At 40.5% G+C, this 16,369-nt stretch overlaps 1 protein-coding gene across 3 annotated transcripts in view; it reads right to left on the bottom strand.

The window, feature by feature from the left end:
- Positions 1-1,542: 1,542 nt before the first annotated feature.
- The window catches only part of fgf13a (fibroblast growth factor 13a), a 53,969-nt gene continuing 39,142 nt past the window's right edge, over positions 1,543-16,369 (bottom strand). For all 3 annotated transcript variants that reach the window (XM_073487064.1, XM_073487065.1, XM_073487063.1), the window contains exons 4-5: positions 6,128-6,326; positions 1,543-1,679 (exon numbers count right to left, since the gene is read on the bottom strand). In XM_073487064.1, coding sequence (XP_073343165.1) covers positions 1,543-1,679; positions 6,128-6,326 — 336 coding nt within the window. The remainder of the gene's footprint in view (positions 1,680-6,127; positions 6,327-16,369) is intronic.

Raw genomic sequence — 16,369 nt, 5'->3', positions numbered from 1 at the left:
TGTAGCTGAAGGGAAGAGTACCTAGCCCACAAAAAGGGTCCTTTTTGTACATAATTGTGTTTGTACATGCCCTGTGCAAGAAAGGGAAGATGTTCATTTTTGTATATTTTTCTCTTTTTTTTCTTTTTTTTTCACTTTTACAAATATGACGTGTCCTATAAAATGTTAAGCCACCTAAAAGTCCACAGTATTCTTTTTTTAAATATAGAAAATATTGTCACCACAATAAGTTACTCAAACACATAACAAGCATCCTGGGAAGGGGCTTGCACCATATTCCTATGGTGAACTGTATCAGTCAATATAAGTCGACAGAAAAGGATGGCGGGGGGATCGAAGTATGACACAAGCACAGAGAAGAGGAAACATATCACGTGGACAAGAGACGGAGACATTGTGACACAGTGGTAACAAAAGGGAATGGGGACACTGACTAGTCGTTTCATACCTCGGCCGTCGAGCATATCAGCAAAAAGCACAACATCAAGCACGCTGCCAACTTCAAAGTGTTTAAAATCACTTCCTTTGTCCATTGTTCCTTTTTTTTCCACAGAATCTTTGCTTTTCTCTCATCAAAAATGTACAATGAAAAAAAAAAATCCAGCTTTGCCTTTATACTGACTTGGTTTTTCAGCGGCTTAAAGGGACACTCTTTCGTTCTGTCTTTGGTTTGCTGGAACCCCTTTCAATGATGAAACAGCAACAAAAATACGAATACTGAACAATGGAAAGGGAAGAGAACGAGAGGGGACAAAAACATGAAACCGGTTATCAAATAAACAGCTCTCAGCTAATTCAGAAAATTAGCAAAAAACCAAGGTGCAGCTGTGGCATTTCTGAAAGGAAACAAAAACTGCAAGAGAGCCACACTGTCCCTTTTATATTTCAGGTCAGCTGAACATAGGCTTCATTTTCCCATGCTAGAGAGCTCAGTCTCTGAGCGTGTGCACTAGGACGCAGGAGAGCTACCGTCTGGCTGGCCACAGTCCCAGCAGCACTGGGCTGTGCCACGCCAGGGAGTTTATAGGCTTTGTATTCACAGAAGCATGGATGAGACAGAGATCAGGGCTTTTACTGTACCACTGCAGCCTCGTAGACCAGCACCATTTCTGGCTGCCCTGAATGCCTACACGTCTAACTTCCTGTCCCTGTCTGACAGATGCACGAGTGCTTGGTGTGTACATGACAAAAAAAAAAATAATTGTCCACAAATTAAGAAAATAAAATAAGATAAAGATGAGCTAACTGGTATGTGATTAAGATAATAGATAATCTCAAGCCCAAAACAAAATATTAATTTGTTTTTTAAGTCCAGAATGGTTTATGTGCTGTTAAGTCTCTTACTATTGATGCTGTTTTGATGATGATTGACCAGGATGGTACCTAACTGTTGATAACTGATGGTATCTGGGTGTTTTTGTGTGGTTTGTTGTCGTAGCTAGTCCTGAACCGCTGATCAGTGAGAGAAGTCTGCTTGGATTCACGCTCTGCTGGAGGTAAGGTTTCGTGGTTCGGCCCCAGGCCTGGGTTTCGGCTGCCGGGCTACGTCGACTCATTCTGGCTCACGGCTTTGCCTCCGTTGAGCACAGCCGAGGCACTCCGACTCTTGGTGGGTGTGCCGCTGCCGGAGCGGGAGAACTCTGTCAAGTCGTGGAGGGATGGCTCTCTGTACATTGCCACTATGGAAACACAGAAAAGTGAGAATCAGACAAACTGGAAAATATATCAAACAAGTAACAACAGGAAACAAGAACTGTGACTTATAGAGTAGAATGGGCGATCTGGCCATGTAAAATAATTCAATACAATGGCCAATATATGCAATTTTTTTTGCAATGATCCCTCAAATGTGGTTATCAAACAGTTTAACAAAAAAACTATTTAAAAAAAATCTAAATCTGGACACTAAAATAGATCTTTAATTTGGATTTAAATCAACTCAAGCATCTTTTTCTGCATTATAATCTCTTGAAAAAGATTTCAATTTGGCGCATATTGGACAACATTGATACCGATGCTGATATATGTGATAGGCCAATATCAGTTCATAATGTCAGCCAACCAATTGCACTTAAACTACTGTAAACTAAAGCTAGAATTAGAATAGCTCATGAATTTCTCCATTTGCACCACCGCCATCCATTTTCTGTGGATGTGGGCCCAAAAATTAACACCTGCAATGGCCCGATGTGAGTAGATTTGTACCAAAGACAGTAATTAAAAACTACGGTAGCAGTCTCTCCGTAGGTGTCACCCACAGACTCCCTTCTGTCCTCCCTGCTGTTTGTTTTGGAGTTTCTCACACAGAGAACAGGGGCAGGGACTTCATGGTGCATTCAGATGCATCTTGTAAACTCCCATATCTATATTCCAATGGCCACGAAGGTTGTTTAAAGTGGTAGATTTAATTTTTTTTTTGTATTTTCCTATATTGAACTCAATAGGCCTACATCTGTCATTACTTTCTCATTCTTTGACTACATCCTTTTTAATAATCAGATGTATAAAATCATAACACTATCCCATTCATTTCTCCATATTCAGATATTAACCACATCTCCAAAACCATTAAATTAAATTCTTAATGTAAACATGAATATTTTTAACAAGGCATCAAGATTGAGGATACCTTATACCTTGTGCAGTTTAAAGTATTAGTTCATATCCAAGCAAAATTTGTACTGTAACTCAGTCGAATCAAATCAAATCAAATCAAATCAAATCTGGAATTAAATCAGAATTGTTTCAGGAAGTCAGTGTCAATAACCAGCTCTACCTAAAACACAATATCGCAGTGAGGACGTTTTTTTGTTTTTTTGGATACAAGCACCGCAATCACCATGTCACAAGCCATAACTCACGTTGCATTATTAACAATAATTCAACCAAGGAAGAGACATGTGAAGTGACTGATCCAGTCAGCATTTCTTTCCAGTCAGTCCAATCGCTCTCATGTTGCGTGGATCTGAGGTAAAGTAATGTGGGAGGACACTAAATACAGCAATCTCTACGGTTCGCCTTAAAAGTAGATCGTAGCACCGTCTGGATCAATCATAATCTAAAATCAAATCGCCCACCACGAGTATGAGGATTGCTATAGAAAACAGATAATTGGGACTGCGGTCTGTTGTGGTGATTACAATGTCCTGTGATGGTATAACATGAGATCTTACTTATAGTTCCCTGTAAACTGCTGAATCAACAATCACAGCAGACTAGTTTTGGTGCTGTAGTGAAAAAAAATCCTGTTTTCACAGCATGGCATTATAAATTCAGGAGTTGCTAGTGCTTTAGCTTTGCTGTGTATGCAGCATTGACCCAATCTGCATCTCAGCAGGCGCTTTTCAGAAGAAATATCAGTAATCTGAGGTTCACAGTCTTTGGTTTCAGGATGTTGTCAACATCCTTCTGCCTAGGATGCTATTTGATGTTCATTCCACAGGGAGCATGTGGCTGAAACAGCAAACCCAGTCCTTCAGACACTTCACTTAGCCCAGCATTTTTTGTTACAGCAGCAATCCAGAGACCATCCTTAGACACATCAATCAATTGCAGGGTTTCACAGGGGAACTGCTGATGATTGGTTCCAGTCTTGTTAGTGACAGTGTTGTATGATTTTAATGGTGGGTCGACTGACCTTCGGGATTACGGCATCACCTCAGCACCACTGCTGCTAGTTGTTTTTAATCATTAATCCCCAACAAAAGCCATCCATCTTGTCATTTTTCACATTCCTCCACACAAATCTCCTTGCATTTTCTGTGACAGACGCCACTTGACAGACTACACACTTTTCCCGATAAAGGCAGCACTTTGTGTCTTGCTTCAAGACTTTCAGGAAGAATTGTAAGAGGATTTTCCTGTTTGGGTTTGAATGACATGAGCTGTACTCGCTCCATCCAGAGGAAGACAGAACGAGAGGCTGTAGGCTGAGACTCACAGACTGGAACCAGCAAAGTAGTGAGTAATGACTGGAAGAGATGCCATTGCCAATGCACAGACAGCTTCTTAATTGGTGCCCTATAACACCACTGCCTCTGAATCTTTATGAGCTGCTGGAACAAATTCTCCTTTATTTTGTTTTCTTTCTCTCCCTTTCCTTTGCAAAGCTCTTTCCAAACCACTTGCTACATCTGGAATTTATATAATGTAAAAGATTTGGTAAATATTGTGCATTACTGGATAATTTCAAGTTTGTGCATGAGAAGGGGGAAACGTCTTACATCTTTGGGAATTACATCAAATGTATTTATTCAATTTATTTTTCTCATTTTGGATTTGCTGTCGGACCTCAAAAATACTTAATTTCTTCTCGTAGATAACATATGCACAAGGGAGCTGAGGGCAATGGTTTTTGGAATCTGTTGGAATTAGTGTCTCAGCCAGCCTATATCTATCCTCTTTTTCTCTTTTTCAGTATTTTTCTCTCCGCATAAAGCAAGGCAATCATTCTCTTGCCATTGCTCTTAAGTGTGTTTGAGACCCCCCTAGATGGCCCAGTAAATGAAAGTGAAAAGCTATTATAGAGATCTCCGAGGGCAGACACAGATTCTTAATAAGATGCTGGCTGGAGGAGCTCCACCAAAGATGCATCGCGTTGGCAAAATAGAAAAAATTAAGAATTTAACTCCCAATGGGGCATATCCAGCACGGAAATCGCTACTGGATATCTGCATTAAAATCCCATATTACTAAGATAGTCCACAAATGTGTAATATCTACAACTTTTACTGTCTTTGGTGTGAAGAGGATGTACAACACTGTCACAGAAGCTCTTTCCAATACAGTCAGATGACAGGACAAGTCTTTATTTCTCAATGGTCTTTCATTCTTTCAGGTTTTAGAAAGACAAACGGATGCTATGCCAGTAGGCATGTTAACGTGCACACACAAGAATGTAGTGAAAATATCAAAAGAGCCACATGTGACATACAAACTACTCTTCCATCAACAATCTAAGGAAAGTGCCCTCTTGTTGTCATTGTTTGAGTTTTTTGTGTGACGAGCCTTTTATTTCTTAGTGAGAGGGAGAGAAAAAAAGTGCACTTCTTTTATCCTACTGAGGTGAAAGCAGACTCTGTTGACAGGTAAATCGGTGTCTTGTTGAAGATGAAAGGACTGTGGCCTTTTCAACAGAGAGAACAGAACCACGTCTCCTTCTTCCTGTTTCCTCTGCTCTCCAAAGCCACACCACCACACACATAGCCTGCACGGGTGGGGTTCTCTGTGACTTTACTACAATGAAAATAAAGTCCTGGTTGCTACTATTCACAGTGTTTAAACGTGTTGTTCCTGCTGTTTTGGTTACAGCCAATGGCGTGTGACCAGCTAGAGGAAGCTACTGAAAAGGTCCATGCCAGTATGTTTAAGGAGAATGTTAAATGGCAGAGGGTCATCAATCAGTCAGCCAATTTTTATTTGTATAGCCCCGGTTGACAACAGAAGTTATCTCATGGCACTTTCCAATTGCTCTAAAACATACTCGTTAATTGATTTATTTACAGAGACCCAACATTTCCACCCTTGAGCAAGCACTCGGCGACAGTGGTGAGAAAAAACGGTCATGTGGAAAGGCACTCTTTTAGTCTCCACCAGTATAAAAGAAATGGGGACATTTAATCAGAGAAAAGCTAGTGGTTCTCCGGAAAGCTTACTTATTGTGATAAACAAACCCTCTGCCAAAAGTGACATTGCTGAATAACCGAGAAACCTTCCCAGTAAATTATGTAGTTACAGCAACTTTATCTCCGATGCCAAACATTGCGCTAAAGCTGCCTGTAAACTTTGGAAAGTCCCTCCCTCCACACTATTTCGACGTTAGGTTAGATGGGCTCTGACCATTTCACGCCCTGAAGGTCAGCTGTGTGGAGAGGAAGAAAGAGCCAGAGTATGAACTCTTTATTTTTCTTTTTTTCATTCTGAGGAAGACTGTCTGAAAATGTGTGCTGTCATTTCTATATTGAGGCAATATCGCGTCGCCCCCTCTCTGACAGTCAGCTTCGAGTGTAGCCATTTGGGACAACTGTAAACACTTGATTCACAACATGGCGGACTACACATTGCTTGAAATAGTTCTTACCTTCAACGTTGAATAGTATAATGTGAAAAGGGATCAGGGCAGACTTACCTTTTAGAGGTTTGGGAAGGAAGTGGGCTGCTGGCTTGTTCTTCTTGACATGGTTCCCCTTCATGATTTCTCCTTCCTTGTTCAGACCGAGGTACCAGCCCCTGCCCGACTGCTGCTGCCGGTATATCATGGAGGAGTATGTCACATAATAGTTCTCAAACACCGACTCCTTGAATTTGCACTCTGGCGTAAAGTGTTCCTGCGGGGGGGAGAAAAGAGAAGCAGATACAGTGTATAGTAGCTGTTACACACTAATTCACACGGTCTCAAGAGTCTTTGACATACTGGTATGAACAGAAGCATCTGAAATGCTATAGTTCATTACTTGAGAGTGCAACTTAGTAACGGTACATCGCGCTGCACGTCCAACACACACTTGGGCATGATAAGATGGAAGAAACTATCTCAAGGTTCATGCCCCTGCTTTAACATTTTTGTCTCTTGAGAATCTTCTAAATCTATTCATTCCATTTACTGTGGTAAATAATGTAGCACTTTATAGCATAGATAACAGTGATATGACAGATACAGAGGAGCATTAATAAAACATACGGGCTGGATGAAGACTTTTTTTTCTCAATTTGCTCCGAGCTGTTAATTATGTATGGGCGGCTCATTATCTTTCAGAGTATTGTCTGCTGTATTTAAGGTTTTGTTGGAAAGCTTCATTTATGACTGCCATCTGACTGTGTATCTAAGTACAGACCTTCACTTTAACATGCTCCTATACAATCTGTCAGCACTTGGGTAATGCATGAAAGTTATGTCTGTTCTCCACCTATTGTTTTATTTTATCATGGTTCTTCCTCGTCTCTTTCACTAATGAACTCGCAGTGGGGACCCTCCTTAGAGACATGTGATTTCGCTGTTCATCTTCCAGACTCCATACTGTGCAAGACTTCACTCCCCCTTCTGCTTGCTTCTACTGCATCTATAGGATCTGCCCACTAATGCTACAACAGTGTGGCTGAGGTTTATGTTCTTGGAGGCGAGATTTTGTTTATGCAGGCACAAGCGTATATGTGTTTGTGCTTCATTGTGCTTAGGTACATGAGAGTGTGCGTTGGTCCAATTTGTGGAGCTGCTTGAGCAGTGAGTCGACAAAACAGAGTCTAATCAGTTAGACGACAATTTCCCCTGAGAGAGATCGAGGGACAGTGCATGAGGGAAAGGCAAATAAAGATAAGTGAAGCTAGTCAGCAGTGCATTGTTCTTACCATGCCTTTAAATTTTCTTCTTAGGACACGTTTTCTGTATGTGAAAACAAACAGTATGCGCAAATGCCATTTTCACGCACAATTGGAGTTTCACACAACTGGAATAGCCAACGGGTCAAACTCAGACTGGATATTACAAAGTGAGCTTTCTTAGAGAGAGAACAGTGGATGCCTCTTTGAGATCGAAGCAGGTCCACCCAGGATCAAACCTGTTATAAAAACATCACTTTAGTGGGTGTCAATGGTGAGAGTGATGACGTGTCCCCGGGGCCAGAGACCCACGGTGAGATTATGACAAACAACATGTCACTACCAGACACTGAATCATCTATAACAGCCTCTCTGTTTTAGCAGCGCTTACAGGACTTCAAACGACTGAATGATGTCTGGTGATGTGCTGTGAAGCTTTTGTATACAATGCAGCTTAAACATACAAAAGCTATGTGGCCTAATAGCATTGAACTGTAATGGGTTGGAAAATGTTCACTCGTTGAACTTGTGAAAACAGCAATCTAGTATGCTTCCATATCGTATTGTGTCTTTTATTACATGCAACCACTGAGCCAATTTGAGACACAAAAGCCAGACCCACCTACAGTAATTGACAAGCACACACATTCATCATCCCTCTGATCTGGCCTTCACAGATCACACTAGACAGAAATCTCTAACAAAGTTGAAGTCACAGGAAGCTTGTGACGTATCACCTCAATGGGATACATCCTGTTAGCTCAGCTCTGGTTCTCAGTTAAGCTGCAACATCACAGGGGTACCAAACACTCCATTTGAATAAATGCTAAGCTCACCAGGGGGGCTGTGGAGCCAGCTGGGAGCTTACAGTGTTATGGTTCAGTAAGAAATTAGTCTCTAGTTCTTGCTTCGGAATAAGAGAGAGGTTAAAGCGCATAAATTAAAAAAAATAAAACAACAACTGAGGGATTTGTCAAGTAAATTAACAACATGCAATCTTAACCTATGTTTCTGAAGAGAGACAAAGGTTCATGTTCAGGGTAAGGACAATTATTGTTCTTTGTCTTTCTGAACTTCCATACATATTTCATACATTTTCTATTCCATGAGGATTCATGTTGTGTGAACAATCACGATCAGAACCCATGAACCCATGAGCTGGGCTTTCCACGAGCGCTCTAGCAGACGCTATCTCTAGATGAAAGTCAAAACAGGATTGTGTGATTGAAACAACACTTCAACCAATGCACCTCAAAAGTTAAAAAGATACTGAAAGTTAAACATCGAGTGGCCGAACCCAGGCCGCTGCTGCCGCCGAGGACATTACACATGGGGCGCACGCTTCACCAGGTGAGCTACAAGGGTGCCTCATAGCTTTATATATTTGATTCACCTAACAGATTATTAGGTTAAAACCTACACAGAACAGTGAACTATACTAATTTGTTAGAAAAATTTAGTCTACCTCAACAATAATATTTGAAGAAATAACAGAAAAATAACATCAGCTCCAGACTGACTCAGACGGCACATCTGCAGGCACTAACAGTGTACTTGGTTTTCAATAGTTAAAGTTCTGAGCTGATAGAAATCAATATCTGTTTGAGGCCATGTCTGCACTTAGGTTTGCCTTTGATCTCAGCCTTAATCTAAGACAAGATGGGGATCTACAGTAGATTGCTTGTGTGTCTTGGCTCTGTCTTGTATTCATTGCTTTCTGCCTTGAAGGATAGGTACACATTTTCTATATTTAAACAATACTTGCAATATGTTCAATAAATGAGTTCATGTATTCGTTGGTGTAATTGTTCCTTCCTGTCCATACAGGCTGCAAATAAACCTCATCCTAAACCGCTTCTAGAGTAAGTCATGGATGACAAAATCTACTTGGTCTGCACAAAAAGTTCTGCTAAAGCTGTTTGGAAGCAGCAACAAACCAAAACAGGTGGCTACTGTCCACAGTTCAAATTCACATTACAGTATCGGTTTTTGACCAAATACATGTACATATGGTCGTGCTAGTATTACTTTAAGTTAGACTTAGATAAAGTGAATCTATTCTTATAAAATGCATGTGCATTTTTAATACATTGTTATTATCAGTGAGTGCTTAGGATCTGTTGTCTTTTCTTATGTAGGTGTAGGTATGCAGCCTATTTAAGGAGTTATGCAATTCCTTCGCGCAAACACTGTAGTTGAATAAATTCTTCACTGAAATACTTCTGCAGTTCTACTAATAGATCTTAAAGGGGATATAAGACATTTTCCATGACAGCAGTTTGCGCAGCTTCCTTCTCTCCAAACTGTTAACAGCTCCAGAGTAGTTTCGGCACCGACCCGGTGTCTTTGATCAGTGTATTCAGTTTGTTTGTATCACCAGCTCTGTTGCTTCTGTCCCAGCAGATTGTAGCAATATTGCACTCACAACAACAGAGTGGAAAAAGATTTGCTACGTCTTGCTGCACATATTAAAGAAACTAGTCCTCTGTGAAAAGTGGAAACTCAGCATTGTCCTTCCAGTCCAGTGTGATGTCAGGGAAGATATTTGTACCCCTCAGATCATGTTCACTGAACACAAAGACTAAAAAGTAAGGTATTTAGTGATACTTTAGATACTTTTTGATACCCTGTTTTTTAAAACAATAATTAAACATGGGATAGTATGGAAAGATTCACAGCTGTAAAGGAGGATTTACAATAACAGTTTCAGACTTAAGACTACACAGAACATTTTTACAAATATGTTGGTATGCGGTGACTTTATCTGTGCCAGCACTCTGTTGTTGGATTGTTAATTAAAAAAAGAAAGAGATTACCCTATTTTGTGTGTGTAAGACTTTTTCCCTTTCTGCCGTGGTATCAAAAGAGCTAGTGTATCGTTTTTTATACTAGTATTGTAACAAAGTTTAATATTTTGGTATTGTGACAAGGTCACTACGAAATGTAAGGAACAAGGAGTGTAAATGGTGTTCGGTGGTATGTCGAGACTTTTGACTGTGAAAGGCATCTTAGATTTTCTACCTCCTATCCTCTCTATTTAATTATAAGCAGTACATCAGATATTTTGTCTTGTATTGCTTTCTTAATCCTCCTTATTAATATATTGACTATTCACCACCCTCAGTGCTACACTGTCTTCTGTCTTTCTTCCTGCCCGACTCTGATTAGCAGCCGCAGCAGTCTCAGAAAGGCTTGGCAGCGTCCATCTCAGTTATGCACGAGCAGCAATTGAAAGCTAAACAACGGGCTGCTCAGCTCTTGAGCCAGGAGTTCTGTTCTACCTCTAATAATGAGCTTATGTGGACTTGGCTGGTTACACCCGCCCTGGAGAAGAATAAGAGTCTATTGATAAACAGACACATACAGAGAGATACAGCGCATTGAGGGCCAAGATGGAGGACAGGCTGCTGGCGGGTGCTGCTGTATTGGAGAGGGTCTGTGGACAGCAGCCTTCGCTCAGACTGACACAAGGAGGGGCCAAAATGGCAGGGGAACCCCATTTCTATTCTAGCAGGACTGTGAGAGACAGAAACATTCAGTTTCTTTTGAATGGGCTCCAGTAGCATCTCCATCGGTCAATAGCATATCTATTGTTCACTGAAACCAATCTCTCAGTGAAAAAAGTCTCACATCACTTTAATCACTGACTCCAGTGCCAGATGGAGAGAGGGGGGGAAATCACTTTAGAAATAAAGAGCAGGACACTATCTGCACTGAAATAATATCAGTCACATCATCTCCCTCCCCCCCAATGTCTCTATGGTGGTCTGGCTAAATGGACTTTTAATGATCCTATTAGACTACATGGGCTTTTCCTTGAAATATGCAACTATGGCAAGTCCTTGTCCAAATGATGCACAGCTGCCAGCCTCACTTACACAATGTCCAGGCAATTTTATTTTTTTTTTGGTTAAAAAAAAGACAAGTATTACAGCGCTGTGTTAGTGTACTCAGTACACTTTATAGAAGCCGTATATGTGCCCCTGGTGTATCAGTCTGTCAGCTGTTTTGCCCTCTCACAGTTATGAGAAAATGAGTTTAATAGTTGTGTTGTTGGGAGCTCTGTGAGATGTTTTCTCCACATTTTACAGACGTGAAATACACACAGTTCATTACCTATTTCTATCTGTTTTCTACAGCATCTTTGTAGGGGAAAAGCAGTGTTTTCATTTAAGTTTATAGACCGTTGCTATCACTTTATCTTAGATTACGCTCTATAGTTCTATCAAAATGACAGCATCCATACCTTATTTTATCAGTCATTACCTTGGAATTGATAGCAAACTGCTCAAATATACAAATATGCAATTAACAGGTCATTAGGATTTATCTTTTTATAAATCACAGCTTTAGATTTAACTTTGTTATACCATTTTGACACCAAAATTAACTAATTATGCAGATTTTTAAAATGTTAGTAAGCCGACTAAAATTTTATCCCTTTTTTTTGAGGTGGGGGTTTGTGACAGTAGATGTCACGAATGCACTGGATAACAGGGAACAGTAGACAGCAGCATGGAGGCCAGTGAAAATGCTGTTGTCACCATGTTTTTTTCTTTCTTTCCACCTCAACACCGACTGAGCAAAGACAGATGGAAAACACCAACGCCTGGTACCTTTAACACACTTCAATGCATCACAGCAAAAAATTTGAAAAAACTACCGTGTCCACCCAGGAAGCCGATAACTGCCCGTTACTACTGCAGAGTCATTTGACCTGGGGATAAGTGCTAATTGTACCCTTTCACACTAAAGACAAAAGCCAGATGTTAGTAGGTGTTGGTGGGTTATTCGTCCAGAATGATAGGGGTCATAGAAGCACAAAAGGTTTGCCTCAGAAATCTTTCCCTCCCACCCTCTCATCATCTTCTCTCTTTTGGAAAGGTTGGTAGTTACTGTCATGCAAATCTCACTTCAATGCTGTGTAGTTCATTTTAACAACTTGACATGTAAACGTGGCTGAACTCTCTCATGAGAAACATCTTCGATCTCAGAATAATATCCGTTCTTGCATACAGAAATGTCTTAAACCCACATACATTTACACTCGTCTGTCTATATGAAGCCAATTTTATCTCACGGGCAACGGGCAGGCAGAGGCAGAGAACACTCATATTTTACAGTGAGGGGGAATCCCAGCTTCATGGCAGTATTCCTCGAGGTTTTTACGATCCAATAACTGCCTATACGAAGGAGACATTTAAAAGCTGATGCAAGTGTTGCGCAACATACTAAAGGATGCCAATTTTTCATATCCATGATCGTAAAACACACGGAGCAGGCACACACTGACCAATTCGGAAAACCTCTTGTACTCTATCATACAATTACACAATTTAGCAGTGGTAAGGGTAACTGTGAAATGAATAATCCATTAGCAAGGCGTTCTTGTCAAGAAAACACGATCAATTATGATGCACTCTCAAACAGCATTCTGTCGGCTTGAGGGGAGTAATTACAGCCGAATGGTGTTTTCCTGATCCAGTCTGCGGGAGGAGAAATACTGGCATAATGAATCTGATCTCCTCTGTAAAGATAATGGCCAGATTTTGCACAAGACAAGCCAAATCAATGCCGCGCACTGCCCCATGTGTGTTCAGCTGCCATATCGAAACTAAGATGACACCAATTATGCCAATGAAATCATGGCTGAGTGCTGTCGTGGTGTCTTTGCAGCCACATCAGTGCTTGTGAGGCACACAAAAGCTAATAGAATGACTGGGCAGTGAAGACAAATCGTCCTAAATCCGGCTTTTCAATGTCCCAGTCTTTTCAGCGGAGTGGAAGTGGATTAAAAGGCACCTTTTTCTTTAGCTAAAGATAAAGTACACTCACCGTGTTCATTTGTTTGGAAATAATTGGAGAGCTTTAAGCTAGTGGAAAAGACCCTTGCAAATACGAAACACAAACAGACACACCCACACAGGGTACACGCTCAAGCCAAATCGCACACACACACAACACAAACTAGTTAATGACACAGCTCAGTGGAGTGAAACCTTATAGCAGTGGTTATTTACCAAAGGCATTGTGCAGGCTGAATGGTTGAAAAGGCATGGGTGTGAGCCAACTACATATCTAACAGGAGCGTACTTAAAATACAAGTCCATAATGTACATGTACAGTGATATACAGCTGTTTTCTGTCTCTATTTCCATTTATAGTTATACATACAAACAAATATGATTTTATTGTTATAGTCTAAAGAATAAAATATGCTTTTACACAACTTCTGCATCCCTTATTCAAGGTAACAGGGACTCTCTTAAAGCATTCTTTTGTCTGAATTTATACTTAAAGCTGCCACAAGGAACTTTTAACTGGTCATGAAACGGTCTCAATTTAATACTGATCCTTCTCTATGATATACGTAAGCAAAAGAGACCATCAGCAAGAAGATTGGCTTGTTATGTATAACTAAAATAGGTATTCTTAATGCCTGTCACGAGTTGGATAAGTAATAAAAAAGGAAAAGGAAAGAAGCCCCTCTTAGGCTGGTGGTACGGTACGACACTAATCCCCAAAGAGGCCGCAAGAATCAACAAAAAATGAAAGTTCCTTGTAGTAGTTTTAAATCTAGACTAAAGATCGGAGGAAAATACTTAGTGACTTGAGTGAGAGTGTAATACAGGTGTCACACTCATCTAGCAGCCTTTTCTTGTTTTTTCCTCATCATCGTCATCATTCTTTTGCCTTCTTCTGCGCATTATTCACACAGACGTTCAGCTGCCACTTAATATGCGTATCCAGAGTGCTTTAAACGAGTGAGAATGTGATGGGTTTCATGTCATATGCAGGAACTCTCTCTTTCACATGATGTATGACCGCCGCAGGGATTTAGCCGGCCCAGCGATTTCGGTAAAAAAGGAGGCTGTAAACCTCAATGCTAACCTGATAAATATCTCCACCCCTGGAGCCCTGAACTCTCCATTTTACACACACTCACACAGAGCAGTCTAGACGAGACTCAACTGGAGCCTCAGTGACTCACACTTATTCAAATATGACCCACCAGGAAATTAATAACACCACTTCAAAGGCACCTCGTGAGTTATGTGGACTCCACGTAGCCCAGGATCTAAATTTATACCCACACATCTGTAAACATATCAAGAAAGCTTAAATGTGTTTTTATCCTTAGGTTCATTGAAAATATTCACTGCATTGCTACAGATGCATGAGAGGGTATTTTGCTGGTAACTATGTTTTTGCAGCTTACTTCAGATTATGTTGACAACACTTTTTTTTTCTTTTCTCGCTCACATTACTTTTGCAAAAGGAGCGGGGCAAGCAGCTCAAGAGAGAATAGTAAAGTAAAATACATATTAATTGGTTCTTCCTCTCCCACACATTGACGCTGATAGATGAATATATTTTCACTGGTGCATTCTGTTTCACCCACACATGTGAACTCCCTTTCTCACTACTCATTTCTCTCTCTCTCTCTCTCTTTTTCTTAGTGTATGCTCTTATAGGTACAGAACACAGTTATGTACAAAAGGCTGCACATACACCAGATGCATATGTGAGTCTACGCTTTAAAAGCCACTCAAAAGAATGCTACCAAAAGAAACACTGTATGTAACATCAGATTAAATCTAAACATACGTGCAAATCTATAATTTAGTACGCATTAGAATTTGTGTCAAAAATGTAAATTCCATATACATGTAAATCACATGAATCCTATTTATTATATTCGCAAACATTCACTCATAATTCACTCACCATTCACTCACATTTCCATTCATGCATGCATGTATGCAGCCACATGTATGTAGGATAACGGGAGCGGCAGCAGCAGCACTTCACCCCCCCACCCAGAACTGCGTCATCTGTTGTCCCTCCACCGTTCATTGGGAATCTCTCTCCAAGGCTGACCTGCTATTGGCTGGTTCAATGTGTGGCTTCAAGGCAGCACTTTACCATAGCAGCAATCCCAGCGAGACAGGCACTATTAGGCACCCAGCTACACATTCAATTCAATTCCCACTCTAATTTAGCTGAAACGGAGAGCTCTACATCCCATCCCCCAACTGCATTCTTCCAATTTAACACACCTACAAGATGTACTGTATTTCACACGAGGGCTGCTATTTTAAACAGCATATACTGGGTGCAGCCAGCAGTATTCTCTTTAGACTGAGGCATTTATGTTCTGCACCATTTGACAAAAATTTTACATATTTTATACAAAATTAGAAAAACATGCAAAGCCAGTGTGTGCCAGAAGAATTTAGTATTGTTTAGGTTATTATATTGCTTATATCATTCACAAAAATAGGAACCAGGATTAAAAAAGAACTAGAATGAGGATTGGTGTCAGTAGTAGCTCTAATCTGGATCACTAAAAATGGTGATATAGTCGATCTCATCTTGACATACAATGGGGAAAAATGTATGTACACTATAAATGCATAGCAGTGATAAGATATACCTTTTAAACTAGGGCTGCACAATTAATCGAAATGTTATCAAAATCATGCCAAGTGCAATATAAGGCAAAGAAAAGGCAAACAAAATAGGATCCAGGTCAGAGCCTTGGGGCACACCACAAGACAGAGTTGCACATAAGAATGCTTTAACAACAACTTGAAAAAACTGTTACAAGAAGCACTTGGTTTGTCCAGACAGAAGCAAACACTGCCTAATGCAGACTTCAAACTACAGGATTGTAGCCCTGATTTTCCACTTGCCAACAGTTTTTGAGTTCGCCCAAAAAAAAAGCCCCAGATCAGAGGCAAATTAACACTCGCTGCTGTGAGCAACAATCCCTATTTGTGAACTATTCAAAGAGCAATCAGAGAGGTCACTGATGCCTCGCGGACAGCCAAAAGATCAAGCAGGGGAATAATCTGGTTGTGTCGGGGAGCCATGCGATGAGCTACAGCCAATGAGAGCAGACGTGCCTCTGCTGTCGTTAGCTGCAACCCTAATTACGATGTCATTGAAGACTTTGAGAAGAGCTGTCTCAGTGAAGAACAACGGACAGAAGAAAAACCGAAACGTATCAAGAATATTACGCTAATCTGAAGGAACTATAAGCTGCTTAAAA

The sequence above is a fragment of the Pagrus major genome, chromosome 18, assembly GCF_040436345.1.
Source record: "Pagrus major chromosome 18, Pma_NU_1.0".
NCBI lineage: Eukaryota > Metazoa > Chordata > Actinopteri > Spariformes > Sparidae > Pagrus > Pagrus major.
Note: the sequence above shows the minus strand (reverse complement) of the source record. Positions and strands in the feature narration are given on the sequence as shown.